This window comes from Melanerpes formicivorus, unplaced genomic scaffold (genome assembly GCF_026170545.1).
Source record: "Melanerpes formicivorus ecotype bairdi unplaced genomic scaffold, bMelFor1.0.p_v2 SCAF_94, whole genome shotgun sequence".
Classification (NCBI taxonomy): domain Eukaryota; kingdom Metazoa; phylum Chordata; class Aves; order Piciformes; family Picidae; genus Melanerpes; species Melanerpes formicivorus.
Window position 1 is genome coordinate 1,332,217 of NW_027142446.1, and position 27,798 is coordinate 1,360,014.

The 27,798-nt window shown below is 43.7% G+C and overlaps 1 protein-coding gene across 2 annotated transcripts in view; it reads left to right on the plus strand.

Moving 5' to 3' along the window:
* Positions 1-2,421: 2,421 nt before the first annotated feature.
* The window catches only part of SLC26A7 (solute carrier family 26 member 7), a 39,508-nt gene continuing 14,131 nt past the window's right edge, over positions 2,422-27,798 (plus strand). For both annotated transcript variants that reach the window (XM_068165875.1, XM_068165876.1), the window contains exons 1-8: positions 2,422-2,504; positions 4,378-4,525; positions 5,967-6,080; positions 10,407-10,484; positions 13,395-13,490; positions 22,083-22,189; positions 23,947-24,013; positions 26,975-27,112. In XM_068165875.1, coding sequence (XP_068021976.1) covers positions 2,458-2,504; positions 4,378-4,525; positions 5,967-6,080; positions 10,407-10,484; positions 13,395-13,490; positions 22,083-22,189; positions 23,947-24,013; positions 26,975-27,112 — 795 coding nt within the window. In that variant the 5' untranslated portion in view covers positions 2,422-2,457. The remainder of the gene's footprint in view (positions 2,505-4,377; positions 4,526-5,966; positions 6,081-10,406; positions 10,485-13,394; positions 13,491-22,082; positions 22,190-23,946; positions 24,014-26,974; positions 27,113-27,798) is intronic.

The window sequence follows — 27,798 nt, forward strand, 5'->3', positions numbered from 1 at the left end:
TTGTCCTCTTGTTCTGGTGCTGGTAGCCTGAGAGAAGAGACCAACCCCCACCTGGCTACAGCCACCCTTCAGGTAGTTGTAGAGAGCAAGAAGGTCTCCCCTGAGCCTCCTCTTCCCCAGGCTAAGCAACCCCGGCTCCCTCAGTCTCTCCTCATAGGGCTTGTGTTCCAGAACAAGAGGACACAGTCTCAAGCTGCACCAGGGGAGGTTTAGGCTGGAAGTTAGGAAGAAATTCTACACAGAGAGTGTGATTGCCCATTGGAATGGGCTGCCTGGGGAGCTGGTGGAGTCACCATCATTGGAGGTACTCAGAAGGAGACTTGATAGGGTGCTTGGTGCCATGGTTTAGTTGATTAGATGGTGTTGGATAATAGGTTGGATGCGATGATCTTGAACGTCTCTTCCAACCTGGTTTATTCTATTCTATTCAAAGCACTGACACTTAGGGCAGGTCACACAGGAGCATGTCTAGATGGGTCTCAAACACCTTCAGAGATGGAGATCATAAGCTCTCTGGGCAGCCTGCTCCAGAAGGAGCATTGAGGAGCACCCTCCGGGTGCCCACAGAGAAGGAAAAATGTATGCATCAAAGCTGTGGCACCACAATGAAGAGTCTTTAACCCTCTTGTGTGGGGGATGAATCCTTCCTCCAGCTCAAATCCTTCCCCAGTATGGTCCCTGTCTCTCCCAGGGTGCTCCTTATCCCCTCCAAAGCCACCCAAACCTCCACCCCTCACACCTCACCCCAGGCTACCTGATGTGGTGAACTGTTTGCCACATTTCTGATGCTTCAAAGGTTCAATCTGCGATGTGGATCTTTGAGTGAGCCTTCAAGTTCCCCACCATCTGAAGCTGTGTAGGATATGCCACAGCATATGACCCAAGAGGTTTTTGTGGGCTTTTTTTAATCTGTGATTGTTATTTGCTGTAGATTTATGCCTACGTCTTTGAGAATCTCCGGTCCGTTCAGCTGGAGGCCCTGCTCCTCTCCTTGCTGAGCATCGTGGTGCTTGTGCTCGTTAAAGAGCTCAACGAGAAATTTCAGAGGAACATTAAAGTTGTTCTTCCCATCGATTTGCTCTTGGTAAGTACAAAAATCTGAGACCAGTCTTTGTGCCTGCAAAACTTTTGGTGGTGGAAATAATCTGCTGAAGTTTACTGTGTTGCCTATAGTTACTCTCCCAACACCTGACACTTGTTAAATGGAGAGCTGACTGTCAGGGCTGCATGTTAGATGTCAGAACAGGAAACAGTTTGGCTAAATAATGAGGAAAGAAGTGACATATGTTCCCAATTTGTATAACATTTTCTTGTGTTTGCTACTTTTTACATAATCACAAGAAGACAAAGCCTAGAATCTTAAGAGTATAAGAAGCCTGAGACAGAAAATGGAAATGAACTGGCACGTTGTAGCTCCAGGGTAGTTGTGGCTTAGATGCTGCCTTAGATGTAGCTCCAGGGTAGATGTGGCTTAGATCTAAGTTAAATGGATATGCTATTTCTTTCAGTCCTTTGACACACACTTTTCCCTTCACATGGCTTAGGCTGAATTGAAATTAGCTATTGCATTGTAAAGCCCTACTACAAGGACTAAACAGTAGTCAAATAATCAGTAGCAGGACAGACAGTTTCTGCCTCTTCTCTAGATCTCTAAAGTAGAAATTAAATAGCAAAGGGCTGTTGTTTTTTTTGCAGAGTGGATCATTACAATTACTCTTCTTTTGCTTTGTTATTTACAAAAGACTTTTTCTTGGGAAAAATGTTGGAGAAGGAGGTAGTGTGGCTCTAGTCCCTGCTCTAAGATCTGTTTCTGTGGTAGCTTTTAAACAGTCCTGGATAAAATGTACCAGCAAAATGAGGATCATGGACTGGAACCTGTGCCTGGGCTACTGGTATTTGTGTGTTCACCTCACAAAAATCATGGGAAATGAGTTTAAACCTCCTCAGGGCCAAAATGTCTGCTTCTTCAGCAAGGTTTTTACCTGCTGGAACATAGAAATAAGAGGCAGCTAAATCTTCACCTGATTTGTGCTGAGGTCAGTGCTGCCATTAGATGTTCTCGGAGAACATCGGCTGCATTACTTTAACCTGCTCCTGGAGTGCGGTGCCTGGAGGCTGTTTGGATGTTGATTGGCAAGGTTCCTGAGGCTCTACAGAGACTTTCATTAACATAACATGTGCAAACTCCATCACAGTCCTTCTTCAGCTATCCTTTCTGGATTCATTATTGTGCGCAGATCTTAGTTTCTTTTAACTATCTTCCACATTAGCAGAGATTTTCATAATAACATTTGTCAGTCTTACTGGATCTAAGTGTACATACATGAACCCTTCATGTGTTTAGCTATGACATTAACAGAGACCATGTGAGAAGCTAAAAGCCATAGAAGCATAACATCTTTTTCTGTGTTGAATCAATAGATAATTGCTACATCCATTGCTTGCTGCTATGCTGATATGGAATACGTCTATGGACTAGAAGTTGTGGGACATATTCCTGAAGGGTAATGTGGGTTTTATTAGCTTGTGGCTTTTAAATATGTTCACTTCTGAGAACACTCTCTGAAAAGGTCAAAGTACTTCTCTGAAATAAGAAATGGCAAAAATTACTACAGTAATTTCCAGCCTCCTCTAATACTGTTGTAAACCAGTGCCAGGTTAACCAGGTATATCTGTATAGAGATCAACACAAAAACACAGACTTTGGTGTACATTTTCATAACTTGTTAATTAGTTTATGGAATAAAAAATAGCTACTAAGCACCTGATGGTGGCTGATAGGAGTGTGACAGGAGGACAGATGGACCTGATGGAGGGAGTCCAGAGGAGGGACTTGAAAACGATCAGGGGGCTGGAACATCTCTCCTCCAAGGGCAGGCTGAGGGAGCTGGGGTTGTTCAGCCTGGGGAAGAGAAGCCTCTGGGGAGATTTAATAGTGGCTTTCCAATACCTGAAGGGGGCCTATAAATAGGTTGGAGAGAGATAGTTTACAAAAGCCTGTAGTGATAGGCTGAAGGGCAATGGTTTGAAATTAGAGCAGATTTAGGTTGGACGTTAGGAGGAAGTTCTTTATGATGAGTGTGGTGGAACATTGGAAGAGGTAGCTGAGGCCCCATCCTTGAGGATATTCAAAGTCAGGCTCCACAGGACTCTAGGCAACCTGATCTAATGGAGGATGTCCCTGCTCACTGCAGGGGGGCTGGACTAGATGGCCTTTCAAAGTCCCTTCCAACCCATGCATCTATGATTTTATGATTCTTTGACAGAGCGCCCTACAACCTGCTTTTTGAGGGTTGCCCTGGGATATTTTAGCAGAAATGTCATCACATAAGGTTTGTTGTTTACTGCTTCTGATTCTTCTTCACTCTCTTACATAGAGTTTTAGAAATTGTAGTTTCTGAGGAAGTGTGAAGGATTCAGATATGCTTAATCTAGAAAGTAGCCATCTGACTACAGATAGCGATTCTGTTTTCTCCATGACCTTGAAGAGAAGGAAACAATAGAATCAGTATAATTAGCTGGAAGGAGAAATCAGATATCAGAGAGACTGTTCAAACTCTAAGGGTTGGTTAGGAATAGCATAGCTGTTGGGTAATTTCTTCTTTAGAAACTGCAGAGTTTCCCTAAATTTCATAACTACAAACCCAAGACAACATGAGTGCATGCACGGCAGCTTGCACTGATAGAAATAAAATAAGAGAAGCTGCTGAGATAAAAAATGGGGTTTATGTACTTTGTATCAGATTAAAACAGGGCTAAGAGTGCCCTTGTAATAGGTGTTATGAATAGTTAAGTTGTATTCCTGCAGATTTAATCAGGTGCTTACTTCCTGTTTAACATCTCATGAAAAGATTCTGTACTATTGAAAAACAGAAGGAGAGCCTGGATCATCCCTATGCATTTTTAGGCATTTAGCTAAAGGTAATCAATTTAGGTAAATAACAAGTTTAATGAATTTAAATTTAGTCATTTGCCTAAAATAGCTAACTGCTTTGTTAGTGGAGAACATAGATACCTTAAGAGCACAGCTTGGATTTTAGGTAGTGTGATTTTTGCTCTGGAGAGAAAGGAGACTTTTTGTGCAGCACAGAGACAATCAGGGGTGCTTCAGTTCTTGCTGAGGCATTTCATTGCGGTCCTCATTAGAAGGCCTCCATTAGATGGAATAAATGCTCTGTTTGAAGCTGTTACATCTTCCACAAATTCTCCTCTGCAGTTCCCTGCAGGCTAAGATCTCATTAATCTAAAATATTGACAAATGTCACCTTCCAAGCGTTACAGAAATTAGCCGTGTGCGCTCAGATCGTTTCTTGTCTGTTGCCATGAGCTGCAGGTGTATCAAAGCTGTGCACAAAGGACTGTCTTCATTTTATGTAGGTTGCCATCACCAAAAGTACCACCCATGAATGTCCTGCCTGAAGTAGTCACTGAAGCTTTTGGAGTGGCACTGGTTGGTTATGTAGCATCTCTAGCCCTTGCCCAAGGCTCTGCTAAGAAATTCAAATACACTGTGGATGACAACCAGGTAAAGCTCTTTAGCTCTTTCTCCTTGCTGTCAGTAAACCTTGAAATCCCCTCACCTCTTTGGAAATATATATAAGTTCCACATGGCATCCTGCAACCTGTCAGTAAACCCCATGGTATAAATATGGACTGAAGCACAGTTGGTTTTACAGCTGATGGTCTCTTTGAACACCCAGTCTAGGCAGGTCAGTCTTGCTACATCAGTTCATGCCCTTTCACATCAGTAGGAAATATGATGTGAATGTTCTCATCCATCAGGCCTTTAAACACCAGAATTAATGCACTAGGCCATGGATTTCTGTAGATGCTTCAGAGCTGTGTTTTCTAAGGAGCAGAGGAAAAATGCTTTGAACTTAATACAGGTCAGACTTCAGGGTGATACTCTGCATTGTCTTGAGGGCTCTAAATAGAGCACTGCAACCTCTGTGCCTTCCTGCAGCTGTGGAAATGTTGTAGCTTACACATCTTAATTACTGAGCTGGTGGAAACTATGTGTATGTCTGCATCAAATAATGGAGTACAAGAGCAAAACCTCCACAACAACAGAGGCTACAACAGCAGTGGGGTGGTGTAGCCGTACTACATCCAAGGGACAGGCAAAGGGCTCTCTATGGAGACATGTGGGTGTGTGAGTCTGTCTGGGGAGCTCTAAAGTGGTGCTGTCCTTGCTGTGAAGGCAAACTTATGATCAGGCGTTGCCCTGGCTACATACAACACCCTTTGTGTCCTAATCACTTTCAGTAGCACTGAGATCTCTTCCTGCACATTGTCCTTAGCAGATGAATGAGCTTCTTAGAATCTGGAGAAGAAGCCTGGTGCTGTGCAGCCAAGTTGCGGCACTTCACTGTTCAGCTTAGGCTGAAGGTGTCTTCTCCACTTCTATAAATCTTCATTCAGACACATCTGCATTTTGACTGTGAATAGACACCAAGTACATCTGTAATGAAAGGCAGCCTGCAGATAGCATTGCTACCATTCTTCACTTTCACTAAAGCACGCTCCCAAAGAAAAAGAATCAGTGGCTGTCTTTTTTCCAGTAGAGTCATAAGCCAGAAACAACCTGGATGCTATCCAGATCCCACTACTTCAGACTCCGGCTTGTTAAAAAGCAGATGTGGATCAAAATGTAAATATTTTGGCTGAACTTTATCTTCAAAACTTAGCAATGTCATTTATGCTGTGAACAAAATGTGCCTCCTGCTTTTAATGAATCTGGTTCAGCAGCTCTATCATGCAAATTAGTTCTGAATTGTGAGAAGATATATTATGCTTAGAGATCTTTTATCATGGATATGTGTTTGGGTTGTTTTCTTCCCCCTTCAAAAATATGGCCATCCTTTGTCATTGCTAATATTTACCTAGAGGACTCCTTTGTTGGCAAGAAGCATTAACATGACAGAACAACAAGAAAAACCCCTCTATTCTGTTTAACTACTTTGCAGGAATTTTTGGCTCATGGCCTCAGCAATGTGATTCCTTCATTTTTCTTTTGCATACCAAGTGCTGCAGCGATGGGAAGGACAACACTTCTATACAGTACTGGTGCCAGAACACAGGTAATGGGCTACAGGGGAGCAGGTAGGAGAATGAAGGCTGTGATAATGCTCACCGGAACCTCTCTCCTTGGCAGTGACTCTGTCCTGTCATTTTTATCCATCTGCATGGAGTTGCGTCTGACCAATAACGTCTTACTAGAAAAGTTAATGGTTCCATTTATACATTTTTACCTGTTTCGTTCACTCTCTAAAGCCTGTGGTAATAAGGAACTTGGGAGGTGTGTTTTCACACGGAGGGAAACTACACGCAAAGCCTCAGTTCCATGAGAACCTGTCAGCAGTGTAGCCAAAGTGCCCTCTAATGGTGTTGAATGGATTTAACTGTACAGGCTAAAGTGAAGCTTGGGCTAAAAAAATCAGACTTAGGTATTCAAAAGAAAGGGACAGCAGCCTTAAAAGCTACTTGTTAAAAACAAAAACCTAAAAGCCCCCAACCAAACCACCACCACCACCAAAACCACAAACCAAACACTCACAAAGCAATCTCCCCAGCTTCTATATTGTGCCAACGTGTTCTTGTCCTGTCTCCCACTATACTCTGAGCCCACAAAGATGACACTCAGATTATTGAGGATTTTTCTTTGGTTTTTGGCTATTTCCTTCTGCTGGAAATCAAACCCACAAACTCTTACTGCAGTAGCTAAGAAAAGAGGGATCTGCAATGGATGAAAATGAAAATTGTGACCTTGTGGGGCTGCTTACTGTCCAAATTGTTGCTTGTGAATGAGAGAGGTAACAAACTGTTCATCTGTGACCTTTGACTGTTATGGCACTGCATGAGCCACCAGACCTGGGGCAGCCCCATAAGCACTGCCTCTCCCTCCTTCCTCTGAAACTCAAGGGTCCATCAGTGGCATCCTGCCATGTAAGTGATGTAAGTGTTATGTCCTTTGGAATTCATCGCTATTGTCTTTGTGCTCATGCCTGTGTAAAGGAATTCATTGCAATGAAAAGGGCAGCAGAAGTCCAGCTGACAGGGCTAAGTACAGTCTTGTGGGTACTGTTTCACCCTGACCATGTTTTGCAATTTCTTCCCATGCAGACACCACAATGCTGAAAAATTATACAGGCCTTTATTTCAAAACTCTAGATGTTAATTACTTGTTAATTAGCCTACACAGCATTCTGAGCTTGATTAATCATGAGTGATTTATCCAATAATAATCTTTAAAAGCATTTATATGCAAATAGTTTAGCTGTGGCTTTGCTATTAGCAACTTCATATCACTGTGACATATTCAATGTCATGCCATGTGCCCTCATCCTCACAGACAGCCTCTTCTCTTACCTCTTCACATATTGATTGTACAACTTGCAGTTGTGCTGCAGCAGGGCTTTTACAAGGGAGCTTCAAGGTAGCCTGAAGACCTATAACCTGAAGGTATGTAGGTTATCTGAGCACTTTGGCTCTGGTACACACAGGCAAAGGCCCTTACAGAATATTCAATATGTGAAATGAGAAAAGAAACCACCACACTTTGATCTCAAAGCAGGAAGTTCATGGTAAAAACACCAAACATCTTGGGTTTGCCCATTGCTTTCAGAGTATGGCAGAGAGAGTGCATTAATAAACTTAACATTCTTTCTTGCCTTCATGTTTCCACGTAATCCTCTACTTTTGGGGCTATGTAGGCAGAATGAAGAGATAGGAATATCACAAGTAAATGATGGTCAGATCACAGGCAAAAAGAAGGGTCAGTATACTTTGGCATACACCATGCAAGACATGCAAAGATCTTTTCAGGGGCTCAGAAGAGCCCATTTTCCTCCAATAGCTATACCTGGGATTCAGTGTCTTTTATTCCATAGGGCTATCTTCTCCTGAGAGAAAAAAAGAAGTGAGGGGCTGAATCCCTCAGACAGAACCAACACTTGTTAAAAAAGTCTTTTGGGGAAGGCAGAAAGAGGGAAAAGTTCTCTGTGACTTTAGCAGCAGACTTTGTGTTCCTTTTCCTGTAAACACTCTGTCTATCCTTCTTGATGGTATTTTTAAGCACACCATGGCTTTAATTTTCTAGTGTTTTAACAACTTGTCTGGTTTTGTTTTTAACAACTTGTCTCTTAAAATGAAGCCTAATTATTTTAGTAAAGAAACATATCATCAATATAAAAATAAAGTGATCATCTGTCTACTTATCATCAAAAACCTTCTGCAAATCTGGATTGTATCTTAATGAGGCCAGCAGTACTCTAGTTTGTGAGCAGCCAGAGTGAAGGAGGAGACTGCAATTTTACTATGGTTTTCCATACCACAGAATACTTAGACCATATATTTGTCTGCATGCATGTCACATGCATCAATCCTAATTTTTAATATATGGTTTCTAAAGGCCACTGATACTAACCCAAAGCCAGTGGTGCTTTCTGGCCTAACACAACAGTTTCCTTTTAGTGTTGATCCCAGTCAAAGAAGTTAGAAATCTTGTGCAAAAATGATGACACAGATGTAACTTTCTGTCAGTCCTGTGACAGATCTGATGGTTGCTGTGAAACTTCTGGCATGAGATACTGCATACACCCCTTCCTTCTAATAACCAAGTGTGGAAGTGATGCTGTGGTCTGTATCTGTGCTGTCAGCAAGGTTTAGCACAGATGCTGACATCACAGAATCACAGAATCACCAAGGTTGGAAGAGACCTCAAAGATCATCGAGTCCAACCTGTCACCACAGACCTCATGACTAGACCATGGCACCAAGTGCCATGTCCAATTCTCTCTTGAAGATCTTTTACTCTGTTTTCCCTATAGTTGACTGAAGGTAATGACCAGAGATTCAAACTGAAATCATAGAGCCACAGAACTGTCAGACTTGGAAGGGACCTCAAGGATCCTCCAGTTCCAGCCCCCCTGCCATGGGCAGGGACACCTCACACTACAGCAGGTTGCTCACAGCCACATCCAGCCTGGCTGCAAAAACTTCCAGGGATGAGGCTTCCACCACCTCCATGGGCAACCTGTGCCAGTGTCTCACCACCCTTCTGGGGAAGAACTGATGTGCATCTGCAATCCAGAGATACATTAATAGCTAACATCTTCAAATTCTTTTCCTTGACTTTTCCTACAATATTTGGGAAATTGGCCTATCCACAGATTGTAAGGCAAAAAAACCCCAAATCCAAAAATCAAACCAAAACCCAAACCAAACCAAAAACCAAACCAAACCAAAAACCCACAAAAAAACCCCAAACAAAAACCCCACAAAAACCAACCAACCAACCAAAAAAAAACCCACCCCAAAACCAAACCAAAAATCAGCAGGCCTGAACCGTAGCTCTGTTGCCACAACTTGTAGTGACCACTGCCATGAAACTTTTGAGCAATGATAATTCTGATGATGTGAACAGCTGCCAAAATTAGCAGTCAGTGACAAAGAAGAGCTCATGGCTAATAGCCTACATGTGAAAAGACATGAACTCTCTTAACAGTGCCTAAATATCTGATGAGGAACAGTGAAGAAGAAGGAGCCAGGCTCTTCTCAGTGGTGTCCAATGGAAGGATAAGACACAATGGGGCCACAATGAAACACAGGAAATTCAATTTAAAGTTTTAAAATATATAATTCACTCAGGGTGATTAAACATTGGCAGAGAATGTCCAGAGAGGTTGTGGAGTCTCTATCCTTGGAGATACACAGAATTTGACTGAGTGTGGCCCTGAGCAGCATTTGGAGCCCTCGATACAGGAAGGGCATGGACCTGATGGAGCGGGTCCAGAGGAGGCATGAAAATGATCAGGGGGTTGGAGCAGCTTTGCTAGAAGGACAGACTGAGGGAGCTGGGGGTGTTCAGCCTGGCAAAGAGAAAGCTCCAGGGACACCTAATCACTGCCTTCCAGTACCTGAAAGGAGCGACAAGAAGGCTGCAGAAGAGCTGTTTACAAAGGCCTGTGGTGACATCATTAAGGGCAATGGCTTGAAATGAGAGCAGATTTAGATTGGATGTTAGGAAAAATTTCTTTACAGTAAGGGTGGTTGAGCACAGGAACAAGTTGCCCAGGGAGGTGGTTGAGGCCCCAGCCCTGGAGATATTCAAGGAGAGGCTTGACAGGGCTCTGGGCAGCCTGATCTAATTGGGGATGTCCCTGCTGACTGCAAAGGGGGTTGGACTGGATGAGCTTTAGAGATCCCTTCCAACCTGCATGATTCTATGATTCCCTGAACTTGCCACACTTGACCCTGATTGTGTTAGGTTGGACTAGATGATCTCCAGAGATCCCTTTCAGCTTCAGTCATTCTGTAATTTATTTTAATGCTTGGGGTTTTTGGTGTTTGGTTTTGGTGGGTGTTTTTTAGACTTAATGATCTGGTTTTCATGTTTATTGTTTTAGGTGGCTTGCCTTATCTCTTGTGTGCTAATCCTTGTGGTCATCTATGCAATTGGACCTCTGCTGTACTGGCTGCCTATGGTATGGTACTTGACATTCTTTCTTAAAGGTTATCTCAGACATTTTCAAATGACCTGATTTCTTCCAGGGAAAGACAGTGCCATCTTTAAAGTAACTCTGCTTAATTCCAGTGGGAGAAAGGGTGGTAGGAGCACAAGAAATCTTTTCCACACATATATAGTTTCATATGCAGGCTATCACATAAGTAGGTAAGAAAGCATTTCTCTTCTACTTACTTTGGGCACATAGTTTGTGAAAAATATACATCCAGATTGATGTGGATTTGTAAATTGACAAAAGTGTGCTAGAAATCAATGAAGATCCATAATTTTCCTCTAGTCATGCATGACGGTGTATGACTTTGATTTTCAGATGATTGCAGGTAGCGATCAAAGCTCGACGACAGAAAGGTTATGAAATGTTCTTATATCTCAGTCTTGGCATACATCTACACTAAGAATCCATAAAGCAACGTGGTATTACAAATTAATAGTTCATTTTAGCTATAGGCACGCCAAAGCTGCAAAACAAAGCTCCAAAGTCATCTATAATTCTGCCATGTTTGCACAAGAAATTTTAACCTAACTGTTACTGAAATTTACTTTGTGCTGTAGTTTACATAGTGTCACGTGAAGGTGCTCACTCTTCAAGCACAGATCCTTTTCACCATACAAAGGAAGGACACTGGAGGAGGGGTACACAATATGTCCTTTTCTTTCTGTACTGCATTTCTCCCTAATTTTTTTAATATAGATTGCATGTACATTTTTGTCTGGTTTTTTCTCCCCGTATTTTAGATAAAACCATTTTCATATGTTGCTTTCTTGATGTTTTATTTCTTCTCTGCTATACTTTTGTTAATCCCCCCCTGTAATGGGTTGGGGCAAACCCCCTCCCCACCACGTGCAGAAATGACGACTCAGACAAACAGATTGCAAAAGTGATGGAAAGTTGAAATAGAAAAAACAGTGAATGTGTGCAGAGAATTAGAAACACAGTGGCAAGAAGAACCCCAAAACAGACCCAGAGAGATCCCATCCCCACCTGAGGGTGCACCCAAAACCCCCAGGGCTCCTCCTTCCCCCCACCACTGCTAGGCTAGTCTCAGCTGGCCAGATCTGAGACTGCCCATCCCCCTGTGGCCTTGGGCCTAACCAGCCCCATGGCCGGGAGATCTCTCCCCCAGTTACCGGGTGGTGGAGAGGAAGGAAAGAGGAAGTGCCAGACCCTGCCGTGAAATTTATAGTGGTGCAAGGGATCATGGTAGGAAATAACCTAACTTCCTGTGTCCACCCACTGGGCTGGACTTCTGGACACAGGAATCACCCCTGTAGCAGAGGGCACCCAGCCCAAACTATGACACCCCCCTACCTAGGCAAGTGCATTGCTTTGTACTGCATCTTCTTTGGCTCCATATGATTTTTATTTTTTTTATTTTTTTCGCTTATCTCCTTCCTGCTTATGATTTGGAGAATAAGACATTCTGACACCGTCCGCCACAGCAAACTGCTGGCCAAGCTGTCAGCCCCTGGCTTGGACAGCAGCACTCTGAGCTGGCTTAGGAACTGGCTAGAGGCTGAGGCCAGAGAGTGGTGGTGAATGGTGCCACAGCCAGCTGGCAGCCAGGCACCAGTGGTGTGCCCCATCCTCTTTAATATCTTCATTGATGATCTGGATGAGGGGATTGAGTCAGTCATCAGTAAATTTGCAGATGACACCAAGTTGGGAGCAGATGTTGATCTGTTAGAGTACAGAAGGGCTCTGTAGAGGGACCTCAACTGACTGGACAGATGGGCAGTGTCCAACAGGATGGCATTCAACAAATCCAAGTGCCAGGTGTTGCACTTTGGCCGGGGTCGGAATGGCTAGAGAGCTGCCAAACAGAGAGGGACCTGGGGGTACAGATTGACAGCCGCCTAAACATGAGCCAGCAGTGTGCCCAGGGGACCAAGAAGGCCAATGGCATCCTGGCCTGCATTAGGAACAGTGTGGCCAGCAGGAGCAGGGAAGTCATTGTGCCCCTGTACACTGCACTGGTTAGGCCGCACCTTGAGTCCTGTGTCCAGTTCTGGGCCCCTCAGTTTAAGAAGGACATTGAGACACTTGAATGTGTCCAGAGAAGGGCAACAAGGCTGGGGAGAGGCCTTGAACACAGCTCTGTGAGAAGAGGCTGAGGGAGCTGGGGTTGTTTAGCCTGGAGAAGAGGAGGCTTAGGGGAGACCTCATTGCCCTCTACAACTACCTGAAGGGAGGTTGTAGCCAGGAAGGGGTTGGTCTCTTCTCCCAGGCACCCAGCACCAGAACAAGAGGACACAGTCTCAAGCTGAACCAGGGGAAGTTTAGGCTGGAGGTGAGGAGAAAGTTCTTCCCTGAGAGAGGCATTTGTCATTGGAATGTGCTGCCCAGGGAGGTGGTGGAGTCACCATCCCTGGAGGTGTTCAAGAGGGGACTGGACATGGCATTTGGTGCCATGGTCTAGTCATGAGGTCTGTGGTGACAGGTTGGACTTGATGATCTTTGAGGTCTCTTCCAGCCTTGGTGATACTGTGATACATTGTTTTGTTTGCTCAATGTTGATGTATTTTGTGCTCTAGGTGGTGAAGAATGGGACCTAAAATGCTTCAATGTGCAGAACTTGAGTGCTGATTTGCTGCTGAGTCCCCAGGATAGTAGCAGAATGTAGCTGGTCTGAGAAGTCCTGAAGATTTTATCATTTTCTTCACAATTAGGTGGCCTATAAATTGCCTTCAGAAAAACCAAACCAAACTGTTTCAATACTGTCATGTTTGTGTTACAAACCCACCTGTGCTTATCCATTTTTGAGACACTGACTTCAGATGTTGCTAACTTAATTACAAGATTGACTGCTAAACTGAAGAAAACATTTTTGTACACTGCCAGTTCTGCAACTTGTTTTTGATTTCTTTTCAGTGTGTGCTTGCAAGCATTATTGTTGTGGGCTTGAAGGGGATGCTGATGCAGTTCCGTGACTTAAAAAAGTATTGGAACGTGGATAAAATAGACTGGGTAAGTGAAACTTACTCTGAGGAGGTTTTCCTGAGACTCTCGAACAAATACCTGCTAAACAAACATTTATAGTCCTGTGCAAAATGTTATCATTAGGGTTGTGCATCATAGAATGGCTTAAGCTGAAGTGGACCTCAGAGATCATTTGCTCCAAACTCTTTACTATGAGCAGGAATCCCTCTCAACTAGACTCAGCTGCTCAAGGTCTCATCCAACCTGGCCTTGAACACCCCCAGGAAGGGGACAGCCAGAACCATCTTGGGCAATCTATTTCAGGGTCCCAGCACCCTCATAGTGAAGAACTTCTTCCTGAGATCCAGTCTGAACCTACTGTCCCTCAGCTCAAACCCATTCCCCTTGTCCTATGTCTCAAAACCCTTATGAAAAGTTGCTCTCCAGCCTTCCTGTAGGATCCCTTCACCCCCAGAGACTCCTCTTCTCCAGGCTCAACCCCCCCAGCTCCTTCAGCCTATCCTCACAGCAGAGGTGCTCCAGCCTTTGGATCATCTTTGTGGCCCTCCTCTGGACTCACTCCATCAGCTTTGTGTCCTTCTTACTCTGGGGACACCAGAACTGGAGGCAGTATTGGAGGTGAGGTCTCACAAGAGCAGAGTAAAAGGGCAGAATGCCCTCTCTAGCCCTGCTGGCCATCAGCTGCCTAAATGCACTGCTGGCTTATGTTGAGCATCTCATCAATCAGTACACTCAAAATAACACCATCTGTAGTGTCAATTGTATTTTTAAAATGGAATTTTAGCAAATTGCAAAGAATCAAACCTAATTTAATGGTGAAATCATGTCTGCAGCCAGAGCAGGTTAATCTGAGCAGATGTGTGTCTGATTTTGGCTGCCTTCTCTAGCTGGGTAGCATGCTCTTGCTAGTGTAGTGTTATGGAAGAGGCTCTGGTTTCTTTCTCCTGTGGGGATGTGGAATGACTGTAGGGGACAAAGAGACCTGGAAAGCCTAGAGATGCAAAAAGATGTATGCCCTAGTGTGCTGCAGGTAAATGGCTTGAGCTCCTTTAAAATTTTGCCAAGTGAATATTGTTTGGTAGCAATGAAAGATTCTGCAGGAGGAACAGAGCAGAAAAAGCAGACAAATGGGAAAAGACCTAGTATGAACATCTAGTTTAATGCAAAGACTAAACAGCCTGACACCCATTTCTCTTCAGGTGTTAAAGATGAGTCCATGCTTAGTAACACTCCTAGATTTCTCTTACAATAGAATAAGAATAGAATAGAATAAACCAGGTTGGAAGAGACCTTCAAGATCATCAAGTCCAACCTATCATCCAACACCATCTAATCAATTAAACAATGCAACCAAGCACCCTGTCAAGTCTCCTCCTAAGCACCTCCAATGATGGTGACTCCAGCACCTCCCTGGGCAGCACATTCCAATGGGCAATCACTCTCTCTGTGCTCTGTGTAGAATTTCTTCCTAACCTCCAGCCTAAACCTCCCCTGGTGCAGCTTGAGACTGTGAACTCTTGTTCTGGTGCTGGTTGCCTGGGAGAAGAGACCAACATCCACCTGTCTACAGCCTCTCTCCAGGTAGTTGTAGAGAGCAATAAGGTCTCCCCTGAGCCTCCTCTTCTCCAGGCTAAACAACCCCAGCTCCCTCAGCCTCTCCTCATAGGGCTTGTGTTCCAAACCCCTCACCAACTTTGTTGCCCTTCTCTGGACACCTTCCAACAAGTTAGCATCCTTCCTAATCTTCCAAGGGAGTTTTTTAATGTGCTGCCCAGTTAGTGGAACCAAAACCTCTGACCACTTAGACAAACACATGGAATTTGGAGTTTCTGTTTAAGCAGTTTCAATGAACAAATATTCAGAAGGGTGTTTTGGCCATATCTCTCTTCTCTGTGGAGGGAGATAGAGCTTACTGGATCTCATATTGGACTTTGCTGAACTCACCAGTGACAGTATTCCACGGCAGCAATGGTAAGTCTAGACTAAATAAAACATTTAGCTGGGGTTTTTTAATACAGTACTGGATTCCAGCATGGGAAGCAGAGCTGGGGAAATCAAACCAGGTTTGGCAATGTGGGATTTTTCACATTTCCTCACAGAAGAGAGTTACTGGTGTTGTGTCATCCACCATACAAAACTGTATCTTTCATTAAACCTTATGTTCCTCAGGCAGTAAAAACCAGAAAAGGTTTTCTACCACTTGTTACTGCATTTTTCTTCAGCTTAACCCATAGTGCCAGGGACACAGATGGTGGATGATGTGGATCAAGGATTATTCTGGGGAGTGCATTTAAGAAAATCAGTACTTAAGGGAGAGAGATACAGCTTCCTATTAGCACATGGAGATGATAAATAGTTAAGTTGTTCAGCAGGATATTCTGGAATCTCACTAGACTTGCTGCATCTCCACAGATAGTCTAACCTGACTGATCTTTTGCTTTTAGGATTCTGGCAGAAAAGAGGTGGGTGCCTGGTCAGTTACTGCACCTCTGACATCGGCAATTATTCCTAGGAGCTTATAGAGAGGGGGAGGGGTAATTTTTTTTGGCCAAACATGCTCGAACAATGATTTATCTTCCAGTAGTTGTACCATCAGTCCTCAACATGACAGGGTAAATCATTTTACTTTAAATATAGTGTAAAGGAAGGCCATAGAGGTTGATTTTACATTCCTGCCTGGTCTGAAGAGACCCATGAAGCTCAGCTGTTTGAGCAACTACACTGGTGTTGGCTTTGGCCCGAAAAATTCACCTCAGAAAACTGTCAGTACCTTGGAAATGAATCAGTTCTATTACCCAGGTTATCCAAAGTGTTCTGAAGACAGAAACTCTAACAAAATATTTGGAAAAAATTAGCAGCTGTCACTTCTGGAACTGATTCTTTGAAGGGCGTGTGTCATGGAGCACAGAAGCCAGGTTTGTTAGAGATCTGGCAAAGAAAAGTCCATGGAAATGGAATATTATGGGCTTTTTTACCTTGTTCCTTCACACTTCCTTAAGCTTCTCATTGAACACAAATAGGATGGGTAATACTTGTTTGTTGATCAGTTCTTTAGAAAACATAATCTTTAAATCCATAAATGTAAAAATTACAGCTTGAAAAGCAGAGCTCAGGAGTTGGGTGGTGGTTCTCATGAGTCCCTGCCATCTCAGGATATTCTGTGATAACATGAAATCTCTCCTTTCACCCATGGATTGCTTTTCCTTCCTGATTTAATATTGAGAGCAGCTGAGTTCAAAGGAGCTGCTAGGGTGACAGACCCAAGCAGCTAACACCAAGTACTATCAGCTGCGTATTATTGCACATGTATTTGTTCTGACTTCCTTTCACTTTATCAGTCATCAGGAATGACCTGGGTTTACATCCTTCCTCTCAATTCACATTCAATTTCTTTCTAGCTAGAACACCACAGCCCTTATTCCAAAGAGCCATTTAGAATAGAGTAGAGTAGAGTAGAGTAGAGTAGAGTAGAGTAGAGTAGAATAGAATAGAATAGAATAGAATAGAATAGAATAGAATAGAATAGAATAGAATAGAATAGAATAGAATAGAATTAACCAGGTTGGAAAAGACCTTCGAGATCATCAAGTCCAACCCATCACCCAACACCATCTAATCAACTGAACCTTGGCACCAATTGCCTCATTCAGTCTCTTCTTAAACACCTCCAGTGATGGTGACTCCACCACCTCCCTGGGCAGCACATTCCAAAGGCCAATCTCTCTTGCTGGGAAGAATTTCTTCCTAACCCAGCCTAAGCCTCCCATGGCACATGTTGAGACGGTGTCCTCTTGTTCTGGTGCTGGGTGCCTGGGAGAAGAGACCAACCCTTACCTGGCTACAAGCTCCCTTCAGGTAGTTGTAAAGAGCAAGAAGATCTTCCCTCAGCCTCCTCTTCTCCAGGCTAAACAACCCCAGTTCCCTCAGCCTCTCCTCACAGGGCTGTGCTCCAGACCCCTCCCCAGCTTTGTTGCCTTTCTCTGGACACATTCCTGTACCTCAACTTCTCTCTTGAATTGAGGGGCCCAGAACTGGACAGAAGACTCAAGGTGTGGCCTGATCAGTGCAGAGTACAGGGCAGAATGACTTCCCTGCTCCTGCTGGCCACACTATTCCTGATGCAGGCCAGGATGCTTTGGCCACCTGGGCACACTGCTGGCTCATGGTCAGCTGCTGTCAACCAGCACTCCCAGGTCCCTTTCTGCCTGGCTGCTCTCCAGCCACTCTGACCCCAGCCTGTAGCACTGCATGGGGTTGTTGTGGCCAATGTGTAGAACCTGGCACTTACATGTGTTCAATCTCATGCCCTTGGACTCTGCCCATTTGTCCAGCCTGGCAAGGTCCCTCTGAAGAGCCCTCTACCTGCCTTTCACAGCATTCATATCAGCCACAAAGGTCTCTTGCTTCAGTGAAGGTCTTCTGCCAATCCTTACACCTCCTTGGATTATTTGAACAGTTTCATATTAGTAATTTCTCTGCTCCATTACAGAACTTCTATGCATACAAATGTTCTACGCATAAGAGTGTTTGTCTTCTCTCTGCTGTTTACATCTTTTGGCTGTTTCCAAGGTGTTGATTCCTGTGTTATCTGTTTTCTACATTAACCAGAAAACCATTTGTTTTGAATTTTTTTGCCTCATTTTTTGGGGCATACTACCAGGGAATTTGATCTGGAATTGGTCTGTAGGTGTATCTCAGTTTCCAGGTCCATATCCTTCTCGCAAGCCTAATTTTTTATAGTCTCTTTATACAGGTCAGTTGAGTCATGTTAGGGGATGACTCATCTCTTCCTCAAGTAGGCATCACCATCATCAGGTAGGAGTTAGACAGACCACATCCTAAATTCCCTTCACTCTCATAACCAGATGTCCATGATTATGGGGGGAATCTAGATGGCATGTCCAGCTGCAGACATCTGTGCTGTGGACAGCTAATGCCAAGTGAAATGCTCTCAATCACTTCAGACAGCAGCTGATCATCTCTTCAGTTTCCAATGAAAAAGGAGGTTTGTAATCTGGTTTCAAAGTGGTACAGAAACATCTAGTATCACAGCACCTCAGTCTGCATTGTTCAGCCATTGCCTCAGAGAATACTCTCCCTACTTGCATGTTTTTTTTCCTAGCAAGTTTCCATTTCAAGTGTCCCTCAAGAGTGGATGTGTAGGCTCTACGAAATTAAAAGGTCTAGAAGGAAATGCACTGTCCACAGATGGAAGCAGCTGCTCTATACACAGAGTTTCTGTATCTCTTAGTGCTTCCAATGTTTTCTGATGTGTACAGGATTCAACATAAATCCAGTTTCTGCTTCTTTATTTCCTGCACCTTTAGATTTTTTATTTCTTTTTTTAAATTAACACAGTGGAAGCCTACTTTGAGGGTGGATTTTGTTTTGACTTGTGAGAATAACTTACAACAAGTTACTGCTAAGAGTGGAAGAATGATTAATTTCTGTCCGTCCTGGAGTATGTTAAGAGCCATCCTGCAGTAAGCTGCCAAGAAATCTTTGATATTTTTATCAATTCTTTGCTGAACCTTCTGACAAGCCATGGATTGAAAAAGTCTGCCTGTCAGATCAGCAGAAACCCTTTCTACAAGTTTGATGCTCCCCTACCTACAAAAGTACTGACTCAGGCCAATACAGCACACGGAAAGGGTGACTGACAAAGGAGAATACGATCGATCTGCCTCAGGTTCTAGAGTAATGGCAGTCTCTGGTTACGGTTAAGATATAAGATGCTAGGCTGCTAAAGAGGCAAACAGCCAGCTTTCTCAGGCCTCAGCAGTACTTCAACATTTTTGGCTTCGATTCTTCCTATGTAGAATTTGTGTTGGGCTGTCCACGCTTCCTGTTTTCTTCTGAGAGAAAAGTTTTGCAGGTCTTGCAGCAGCACTTTAGTTGGATGTGGTGAGGCTCATGTCTGCAGCTGAGGTAGACTTCTTGGTCTCAGGTGTTGCCAAGGGTTCAGCCTTATCAGGATGGGCTTGATCCTGCCTGAATGTCAGGTTTGTAGCACTTCCATTAGCCTTTTCATGTCCAGCAAGCTGCTGCTATAAATATATATTGGATTTGCAAATCTTAGAATTACTTTCTCATCGGTTAATCAGGACTCAATATTTGTTGCCTGTAAAGGTATTCTTTGCAAATATATACACAACAATTTGTGTAAAATGCCATTGAAAAAGGTAACTGGAGCTTGAGCACTAGTTCAAAGAATGAACTGCCTCTTTACCTGCTGTGGTGTTGAAGAGACTGCAAAACCTTTTTACAGTGGTTTAGAATTATGAAGATAGGGAAGGAAAAGGCAGAGGCCTGTAACACCCTGCCCTCTGTGAAGCACAAATGAGTAGGGTATGAGTTACATTTTTATAATTCATAAAATAACAGCTCTGAAATCTGCCCAAGCAAAGTTCCTGTGGTTGGGCTGAAAGTAGTCTATTGTCTCTGGCTTTTCTGAGCTAAGTAAAAGCACCAGAAAGGATAATTTTGACACCGATTGCGCCAGTGTAATGTGATCCGTTCCTCTGTGAACACTGACAAGGAGAACTGCAATTGTTGACACGGGCACTGGCGGAGATCAGTATGTCCAGAGGACTGAAAACACTTCCATTCTTCTTTAATACTTTCAGTTTAAAGATCAGGTGGCAGTCTTTCCTTAAGGCTCCCTCAAGGAAAGGAGTATGTGCTGACTTTGGGTTGCTGTAAGAAATCAAGTAAGCTGTACTTTACACTTTTTAATTCTGGGTATCCTGATCTAATGGAGGATGTGTGGCCAGCAGGAGCAGGGAAGTCGTTCTGCCCCTGTACTCTGCACTGGTTAGGCCACACCTTGAGTCCTGTGTCCAGTACTGGGCCCCTCAGTTTTAAAAGGACATTGAGACTCTTGAACATGTCCAGAGAAGGGCAAGGAGGCTGGGGAGAGGCCTTGAGCACAGCCCTGTGAGGAGAGGCTGAGGGAGCTGGGATTGTTTAGCCTGGAGAAGAGGAGGCTAAGGGGAGACCTCATCGCCCTCTACAACTACCTGAAGGGTGGTTGTAGCCAGGAGCGAGTTGGTGTCTTCTCTCTAGCAACCAGCACCAGAACAAGGGGACACAGTCTCAAGCTGTGCCAGGGGAAGTTTAGGTTTGAGGTGAGGAGAAAGTTCTTCACTGAGAGAGTCATTTGTCATTGGAATGTGCTGCCCAGGGAGGTGGTGGAGTCACCATCCTTGGAGGTGTTCAAGAGGGGATTGGATGTGGCACTTGGTGCCATGGTCTAGTCATGAGGTCTGTGGTGACAGGTTGGATCTTTGAGGTCTCCTCCAACCTTGGTGATACTGTGATACTGCTTGCTGCAGGGAAGTTGGACTAGATGACCTTTGGAGGACCCTTCCAAGCCATTCTATGATTCTATCTCTCTCAACCATGCACATTGCTGTACTATGAAAATATAAGATTTGTTTTTCTATTTAGAAAATAAAGATGAAAAAACATTGAAATATTTAAATCTTTGGGCTTTAAAAATATGTTAAATTACTTTTCAATGTGACTTCTGTTTCTTTATATTGTTTTTAACTGTGTTTAAGACTATTCTAAAGTTTTATTAATGAAATATTGAAAGATCTGAAATCTCACCATTTCCATGTGAAGAAGTTCATTCCTCAGTAATTTTTATTTGGTTTAGAGTTGGCTGGGTCACCTGTGCTCTGATGAGTGCTGTTTTTAATTAACCTCCTTGTAAATTATCATTCCCACTTATGCAACTAGTGAGAGAAGAGCTCTCTGTGTATGACATTTAGGAAAGGAGGATTTTGAATGTGTGCAGAGAAGAAGGTGGCAACAACTTGTGAAAAATAGTGTTACAAACCATCTGAGGTCATTCTGCACTATGCTGCTGGTGCAACTGTAATGTGTTACTCTAAGGGACTGAAAGAAGCCTCTCTGAGCAGTGGGACGAGTAGTGTCATGTCGTGTGTCATGGGCCCCTCACTATTGAAAGGACATTGAGGTGCTGGAGCATGTCCAGAGAAGGGCAATGAAAAGCCTGGAGCACATGGCCTATGAGGAGGAGCAGCTGAGGGAGCTGGGGGTGTTCAGGCTGGAGAAGAGAAGGCTGAAGGCAGACCTCATCGCTCTCTACAGCTCCCTGAAGGAAGGTTAGAGTGAGGAGGGGGCAGCTTCTTCTTGATGACAAGAGACAGGACCAGAGGAAATGGTTCCAAGCTGTACCAGGGGAGGTTCAGACCAGATATTAGGAAATATTTCTTCCTTGAAAGGGTTCTCAAACCTTGGAATGGTCTGCCCAGGGCAGTGCTGGAGTCGCCATCCCTGGGGGTGTTTAAGCAGCCTGTGGTGCTTAAGGGACATGGTTTTGTGTTGACCCTTCAGTGCTGGGTCAAAGGCTGGCCTGGATGATCTTTGAGGTCTCTTCCAGCCAGAGACACTCTGTGATTCTGTGACTATGGGGCAGCCTTATTTTGACTGCTAATTAAGTTCTCAATATTTGCTCATTCAAAGATCCAAATGTTCACCTCTGAGAAAGGATCTTAATTTCTAAACCTATATTTCTGATTCATAAGGTGTACATTGTTACAAAACAAATGCACAAAAATCACCTCTTCTGTTTTCTCCCCCCCATTAAAGAGCATATGGGTCAGCACCTATGTGATCACAATATGCTTTGCTGCTAATGTGGGCCTGCTGTATGGAGTTGTCTGCACTGTGGTCATCCTCACTTTCCGCTTTCCCAGGTGAGAAACAATTTACTGAAATGTTCTAGTGGCACATCCTCATGTGTTCTTTCTGGCATACTGCTTCACATAGATATGCAGCACCCTAAATCCAACAGTGAAGCCTCAGGTTGCAGAAGATTCCAAGGTAAGACAATAGAAAAGGAAAAGACTCAACTGTACATTTACTGTAGGCTTAAGATCCCTAAAATACTTCATCCTTTGGCATTACACATCTGTGTGATTCATTAAGTGAATGTAGCATCAGATCAGCATAAAGAGAAGTTTTATTTAGGTTTTTTTTTTCCATTAGATAGTTCTTTTCTCCTTAAGGATAAGGTATATCTGGCAAGCCTTAGTAACTGACCACCTTTATAAAATCCTAGATGCTGTGTTGTACAGCAATGGTAGATGCTGTATCCCAGATGCCGTGTTGTACAGGAATGCTAGAGCAGTGTGCCCAGGTGGGCAAGAAGGCCAATGGCATCCTGACCTGCATCAAGAATAGTGTGACCAGCAGGAGCGGGGAAGTCATTCTGCCCCTGTACTCAGCACTGGTTAGGCCACACCTTGAGTACTGTGTTCTGGGGCCTCTCAATTTAAGAAGGACATTGAGACACTTGAAACATGTCCAAAGAAGGGCAACAAGGCTGGGGAGAGGCCTCGAGCACAAGCCCTATGAGGAGAGGCTGAGGGAGCTGGGGTTGTTTAACCTGGAGAAGAGGAGGCTCAGGGGAGACCTCATTGCTGTCTACAACTCCCTGAAGGGAGGTTGTAGCCAGGAAGGGGTTGGTCTCTTCTCCCAGGCAACCAGCACTAGAACAAGAGGACACAGTCTGAAGCTACACCAGGGGAAGTTTAGGCTCGAGGTGAGGAGAAAGTTCTTCATAGAGAGAGTTGTTAGCCATTGGAATGTGCTGCCCAGGGAGGTGGTGGAGTCACCGTCCCTGGAGGTGTTCAAGAGGGGACTGGATGTGGCCCTTGGAGCCATGGTTTAGTAGTCATGAGGTGTTGGGTGACAGGTGGCACTTGATGATCTTTGAGGTCTTTTCCAACCTTATTGATTCTATGATTCTATGCTGTATCCTAGATGCTGTGTTGTCCAGGAATGCTAGATGCTGTATCCTAGATGCCGTATTGTACAGGGTTGACATTTGCACTGATAATATACATTAATGAAATAGAACTGCATAACGAAGATGGAATAGTGGAGATTTAGCCTGGAGATTAGTAAGAAATCCTTTCCAGTGAGGGTGGTGAGACACTGGAACAGGTTGCCCAGGGAGGTCATGGATGCCCCCTCCCTGGAGGTCTTCATGCAGGCCAGGCTGGTTGAGGCCTTGAGCAACCTGGGCTGGTGGGAGGTGTCCCTGCCCATGGCAGGAGGCTTGGAACTAGTTGATCTTTAAGGTCCTTTCCAACCCAAACCATTTTATGATTCTTTTTTGAAGTTGCAGATTATATATTAGCTACTTGACTTGAGAATAGCTCTCTGACCAGATACAAACCATAAGTGAAACACAAAATTAAGATTTGATTTACCAGAAAATTCCATAATTCGTATTGTCAAGGTGATATTGTGATTTTTAAATGTGATTTTTACTCTTTAACTGGATCATTATCATGAAAAATAAGCTCTGTAGGCCTGAATAAACATACACAATGCCTCATTGCAACTTCAGATTCCTCTGCTGCAGTTTTGTGGTGTGTATCTCCCTGCTCCTGTCCCAGACTAATAATGACTTGCCTTACAGATTGTCTCTGTCTATTGTTTACAGAGCAAAGACACTAAATCTGAAGGATGTCAAGGAAGTGGAATATAAATACAAAACAGAGGACAACTGTGTAAGTTAAATTATCTTTTTGTGTGTGTGCTACACCATTTCAGGTTTGTTTATATTCTGTAGTTAATTACTGGACTGTAATCAGTGCGTTGAAGGAATGTTTTTATGATACGACCATTTGAAATCCAAAGCCAGTTTGATGTAGTAAATACAAAACTAGTCTGGCCATCAGCAACTGGAAACTGTTCCTGGTTCTGCTGCTGATCTGCAAAATTAAATTAGGCATGTCCTCTGAGATCTGTCAATGTTAGTTTATTTGGGACTTCTAGTTCAGTGATTGTTCTTCCTAAAGCTTTCCTAAGTCTAAGAGAATCTCTTGGCAGCAAGGGCAAGGGCCATCTGAGCAGGCAATAGTTGTCTCTATATTCATAGCAGATTTTCTCATTTCCTGGAACCCTTTGATATCCCCATCCTCCACAATCTCTTTTCTCACCCCTTGTCTGCCACCAGCCCCTTGTGATTGAGGTGTGTGGCTGGGAGAGGAGGAACAGCAACATGATGTTCTCAGACTGCTTCACACATTACACCACCCTGTACCCAAACAAGGGCACCTGCACCTGAGAAATGGATGGAAGAGTCTCTCCCAATGACTATGCTTTAAAAATCTGACTTCTTGCCAATTTAAACCTGCCAGTCAGAGATTTTAAGTTCTTTCAGTTATTTTTATTGCAGTTATCATGGAAGTTGCTTGCTGTGAAGTCTGTGGTAAGAAGAGAAGGGTAATGATGCAGAGAGGTGAACTCCCTACCAGTCAACAGCCAAGAGAGATGCAGAACCACGTGTCCTTTCAGCACATATTCCTAGCACCAGAACAGCCTGCCTTCTCCACTCTTCTGGTTTCTACCATGTCCCCTTTCCTTTCCTAGTGCTTGTGAAGGGTCTTATGTACCAAATGGCAATGTACTCAGCAGTTATTACCACACCATTAAGATGCTCTCCTCTGAAGAATTGATTTTTTCTGGCAAATGTTTTCCATCAGAGCTATCTTGAGCTGAAAATCAGAAGTTGGCTCAGGGGCATTTTGCTGCTTTGGCAAAGGGGCAGCTTTGCTGCTGCGAACAGCACATGAGAATGGGGAGGACTCTGAAATGTGACTTCAAAATACTGCAGTTGAGGCTGGCCCAGCTGCCAATTATTATATCACTTCTTATTCTTCAGAAAAATGCTGGGGTAACTCTGTCATGGATAGATAACCAACATTTGATCTTTCTTCTTATTTTCCCCCCCCTATCAGTTCATGCAAATCTCTATGCATATTTTTTCCTTTCCCCAGCTAATTGTTCTGCTGCTTTTCTCTTTCTTCAATCGGTAAGATTAATACCAGTAACCAAGGAATAACAAACTAGTGTCTGCAGACAGTGGGGAAAATAACATTTTGTTAGGAAAGCAGATTGCTCAAGAGCTCATTACACAAAACAAAGAAGGAAAATATTTTGTAGGTTTTGAAAAATGCCTTTAATTGGATTTGGAGTCACTGGGTTGCAGCAGGCATTTAGGGTAATTTTTAATGTATGAATGTTAGACTGATCCAAGTTCCCCTGGTAAAAAACAGCTTAGACATAAATAACAGGACTTTTAAATATGGAAATAGGCAAGCTTAATGATCTACCCTGCCGTTAAGGTCTGTGGATTTATAGGAGTTATTTCATCAATAGGAGAAAAGACATTTTAATGTAGAAAAAATCAAGAGGGTATTTAGAAGCTTCTGTGAAACACATTTCATCACAGGCACTCTCCATGCTGAACTATCATGCGAGCACAGACAGTGCTGTGCAGAGTGCAAGGGACAATTGCTGCTGTCATTCTAAGTGACAGTGGGAATAGGCCACCTGAGAAAAGTTTCTTCTTTTCTTAACAAGGACACACCAAAGAGGAACTCCATTTGTCTCAGAGTAGATCTTATTAAGAAAGGAGATAGAACCAAACTAGAGTCAGGAATAAGTGAAACCAGTTTGGCACAGCTGTCCTTGCTCCTCCTGGACAGAAGATTATAACTCTGTCATCTGCTTGCTTTGGCCCTTACTATTTGAGCCTTTCAAGTTTTACACCTCATATTTTTGGAAGCTTATTAACTTGTTGATCATCATAGACTTTGATCCTTGCACATCAGTCTTCCTTTTCTTAGTTTTCATCTTCCAGTTTGCCAGTTGTGGTATGGCACAGAAGTGCCCACTTGTCTCCACACCAAGCTGTGTGTAGTACCTTTTTTTATGGGAAGCTGTGGGAGTAGTGTCCTCCCTACTCTACTCATGAGGTCTGTGGTGACAGGTTGGACTCAATGATCTTTGAGGTCTCTTCCAACCTTAGTGATGCTGAATGTCAAAGTGTTTGTTCATTTAAGCATTAATTGCCCCTATGTTAGAGCTTCAGTTCATGCAATCCCAGCCATTTTAACTGCTAGTTAGGCTTTCCTCTAGTCTGCCCAAGGTATGTTGGTGATGTGCTGTTTACCACAATCACATTCATAGGTAAATTGCAAAAAGTCCCCATACATAATCTGGGCTGCATTGCCTCAGTTTGGGATGTTTGAAATGTTTCTTTCGTCTGTATGATGGTCACTGTGGTGGTGTCTGGGACATCATCTGGTTCCCAGAAGTCTGAATAGCAGTTTACAATAAGGAGGTAGTTTGTGTGTTTTGTGGTGAAGATTTCCATTCCTGGTTTGCTTGAAGGTCTGTTGGGAAAAAGTGCATCTCTTCAACACAATCCCACGCTGTAGTGTCTGCGTCAGCTTCACTTACTTGTGTTTGCTTGTGACCTGGTTGCATATCTCTGACATTTGTTAGGAAGAAGAGAGGCTTTTTGAGCCTGTATTACCTTGTGAATTCTTGGTTTTCACTTGTAACCCATTGCCACAAGGTTGATTTTCAGGTGTTTTCAGGATTTTTAAAGAAATGAGTTTGGGTTTTAGTCTCCAAGCCCCAGACAACCTTTTCAGCATTGTGTTATTTTCACTCCACAGGAATCATTAAAACAGATAAAGATAATTTCAGTCAACAACCCATTAGTCTTTCTGAATGCCAGGAAATTTCACACTGACCTGATAAAGATAATCCAAAAGGATAGCAGGAGCAGCCAGCCCTGTGAAGACATGAACAAGGTAGGATGTGCTATATGCCTCAGTAATCCTGGTGACAGACCATCTCTTGGAGAATGCAGTCAGAGTCTGAGACAGGTATAAAAAGGCAATATTGTAAGTGATTAATTTAGTCTGGAATAAAGTTAATCCTCATCTTAATTAGATTCAAAATTACTTAATAGAATAGAATACATCAGGTTGGAAGAGAACTTCAAGATCATCGCGTCCAACCTATCATCCAACACCACCTAATCAACTAAACCATGCAACTAAGCAGCCTATCAAGTCTCCTTCTGAACACCTCCAGTGATGGTGACTCCACCACCTCCCCAGGCAGCCCATTCCAAAGGGCAATCAATCTCTCTGTGTAGAACTTCTTCCTAACATCCAGCCTCACTCTCCCCTGGCACAGCTTGAGACTGTGTCCTCTTGTTCTGGTGCTGGTTGCCTGGGAGAAGAGACCAACATCCGCCTGTCTACAACCTCCCTTCAGGTAGTTGTAGAGAGCAATAAGGTCACCCCTGAGTCTCCTCTTCTCCAGGCTAAGCAGCCCCAGCTCCCTCAGCCTCTCCTCACAGGGCTGTGTTCCAAGCCCCTCCCCAGCTTCGTTGTCCTTCTCTGGACTCGTTCCAGCAAGTCAACCTCCTTCCTAAACTGAGGGGCCCAGAACTGGACACAGGACTCAAGGTGTGGCCTAACCAGTGCAG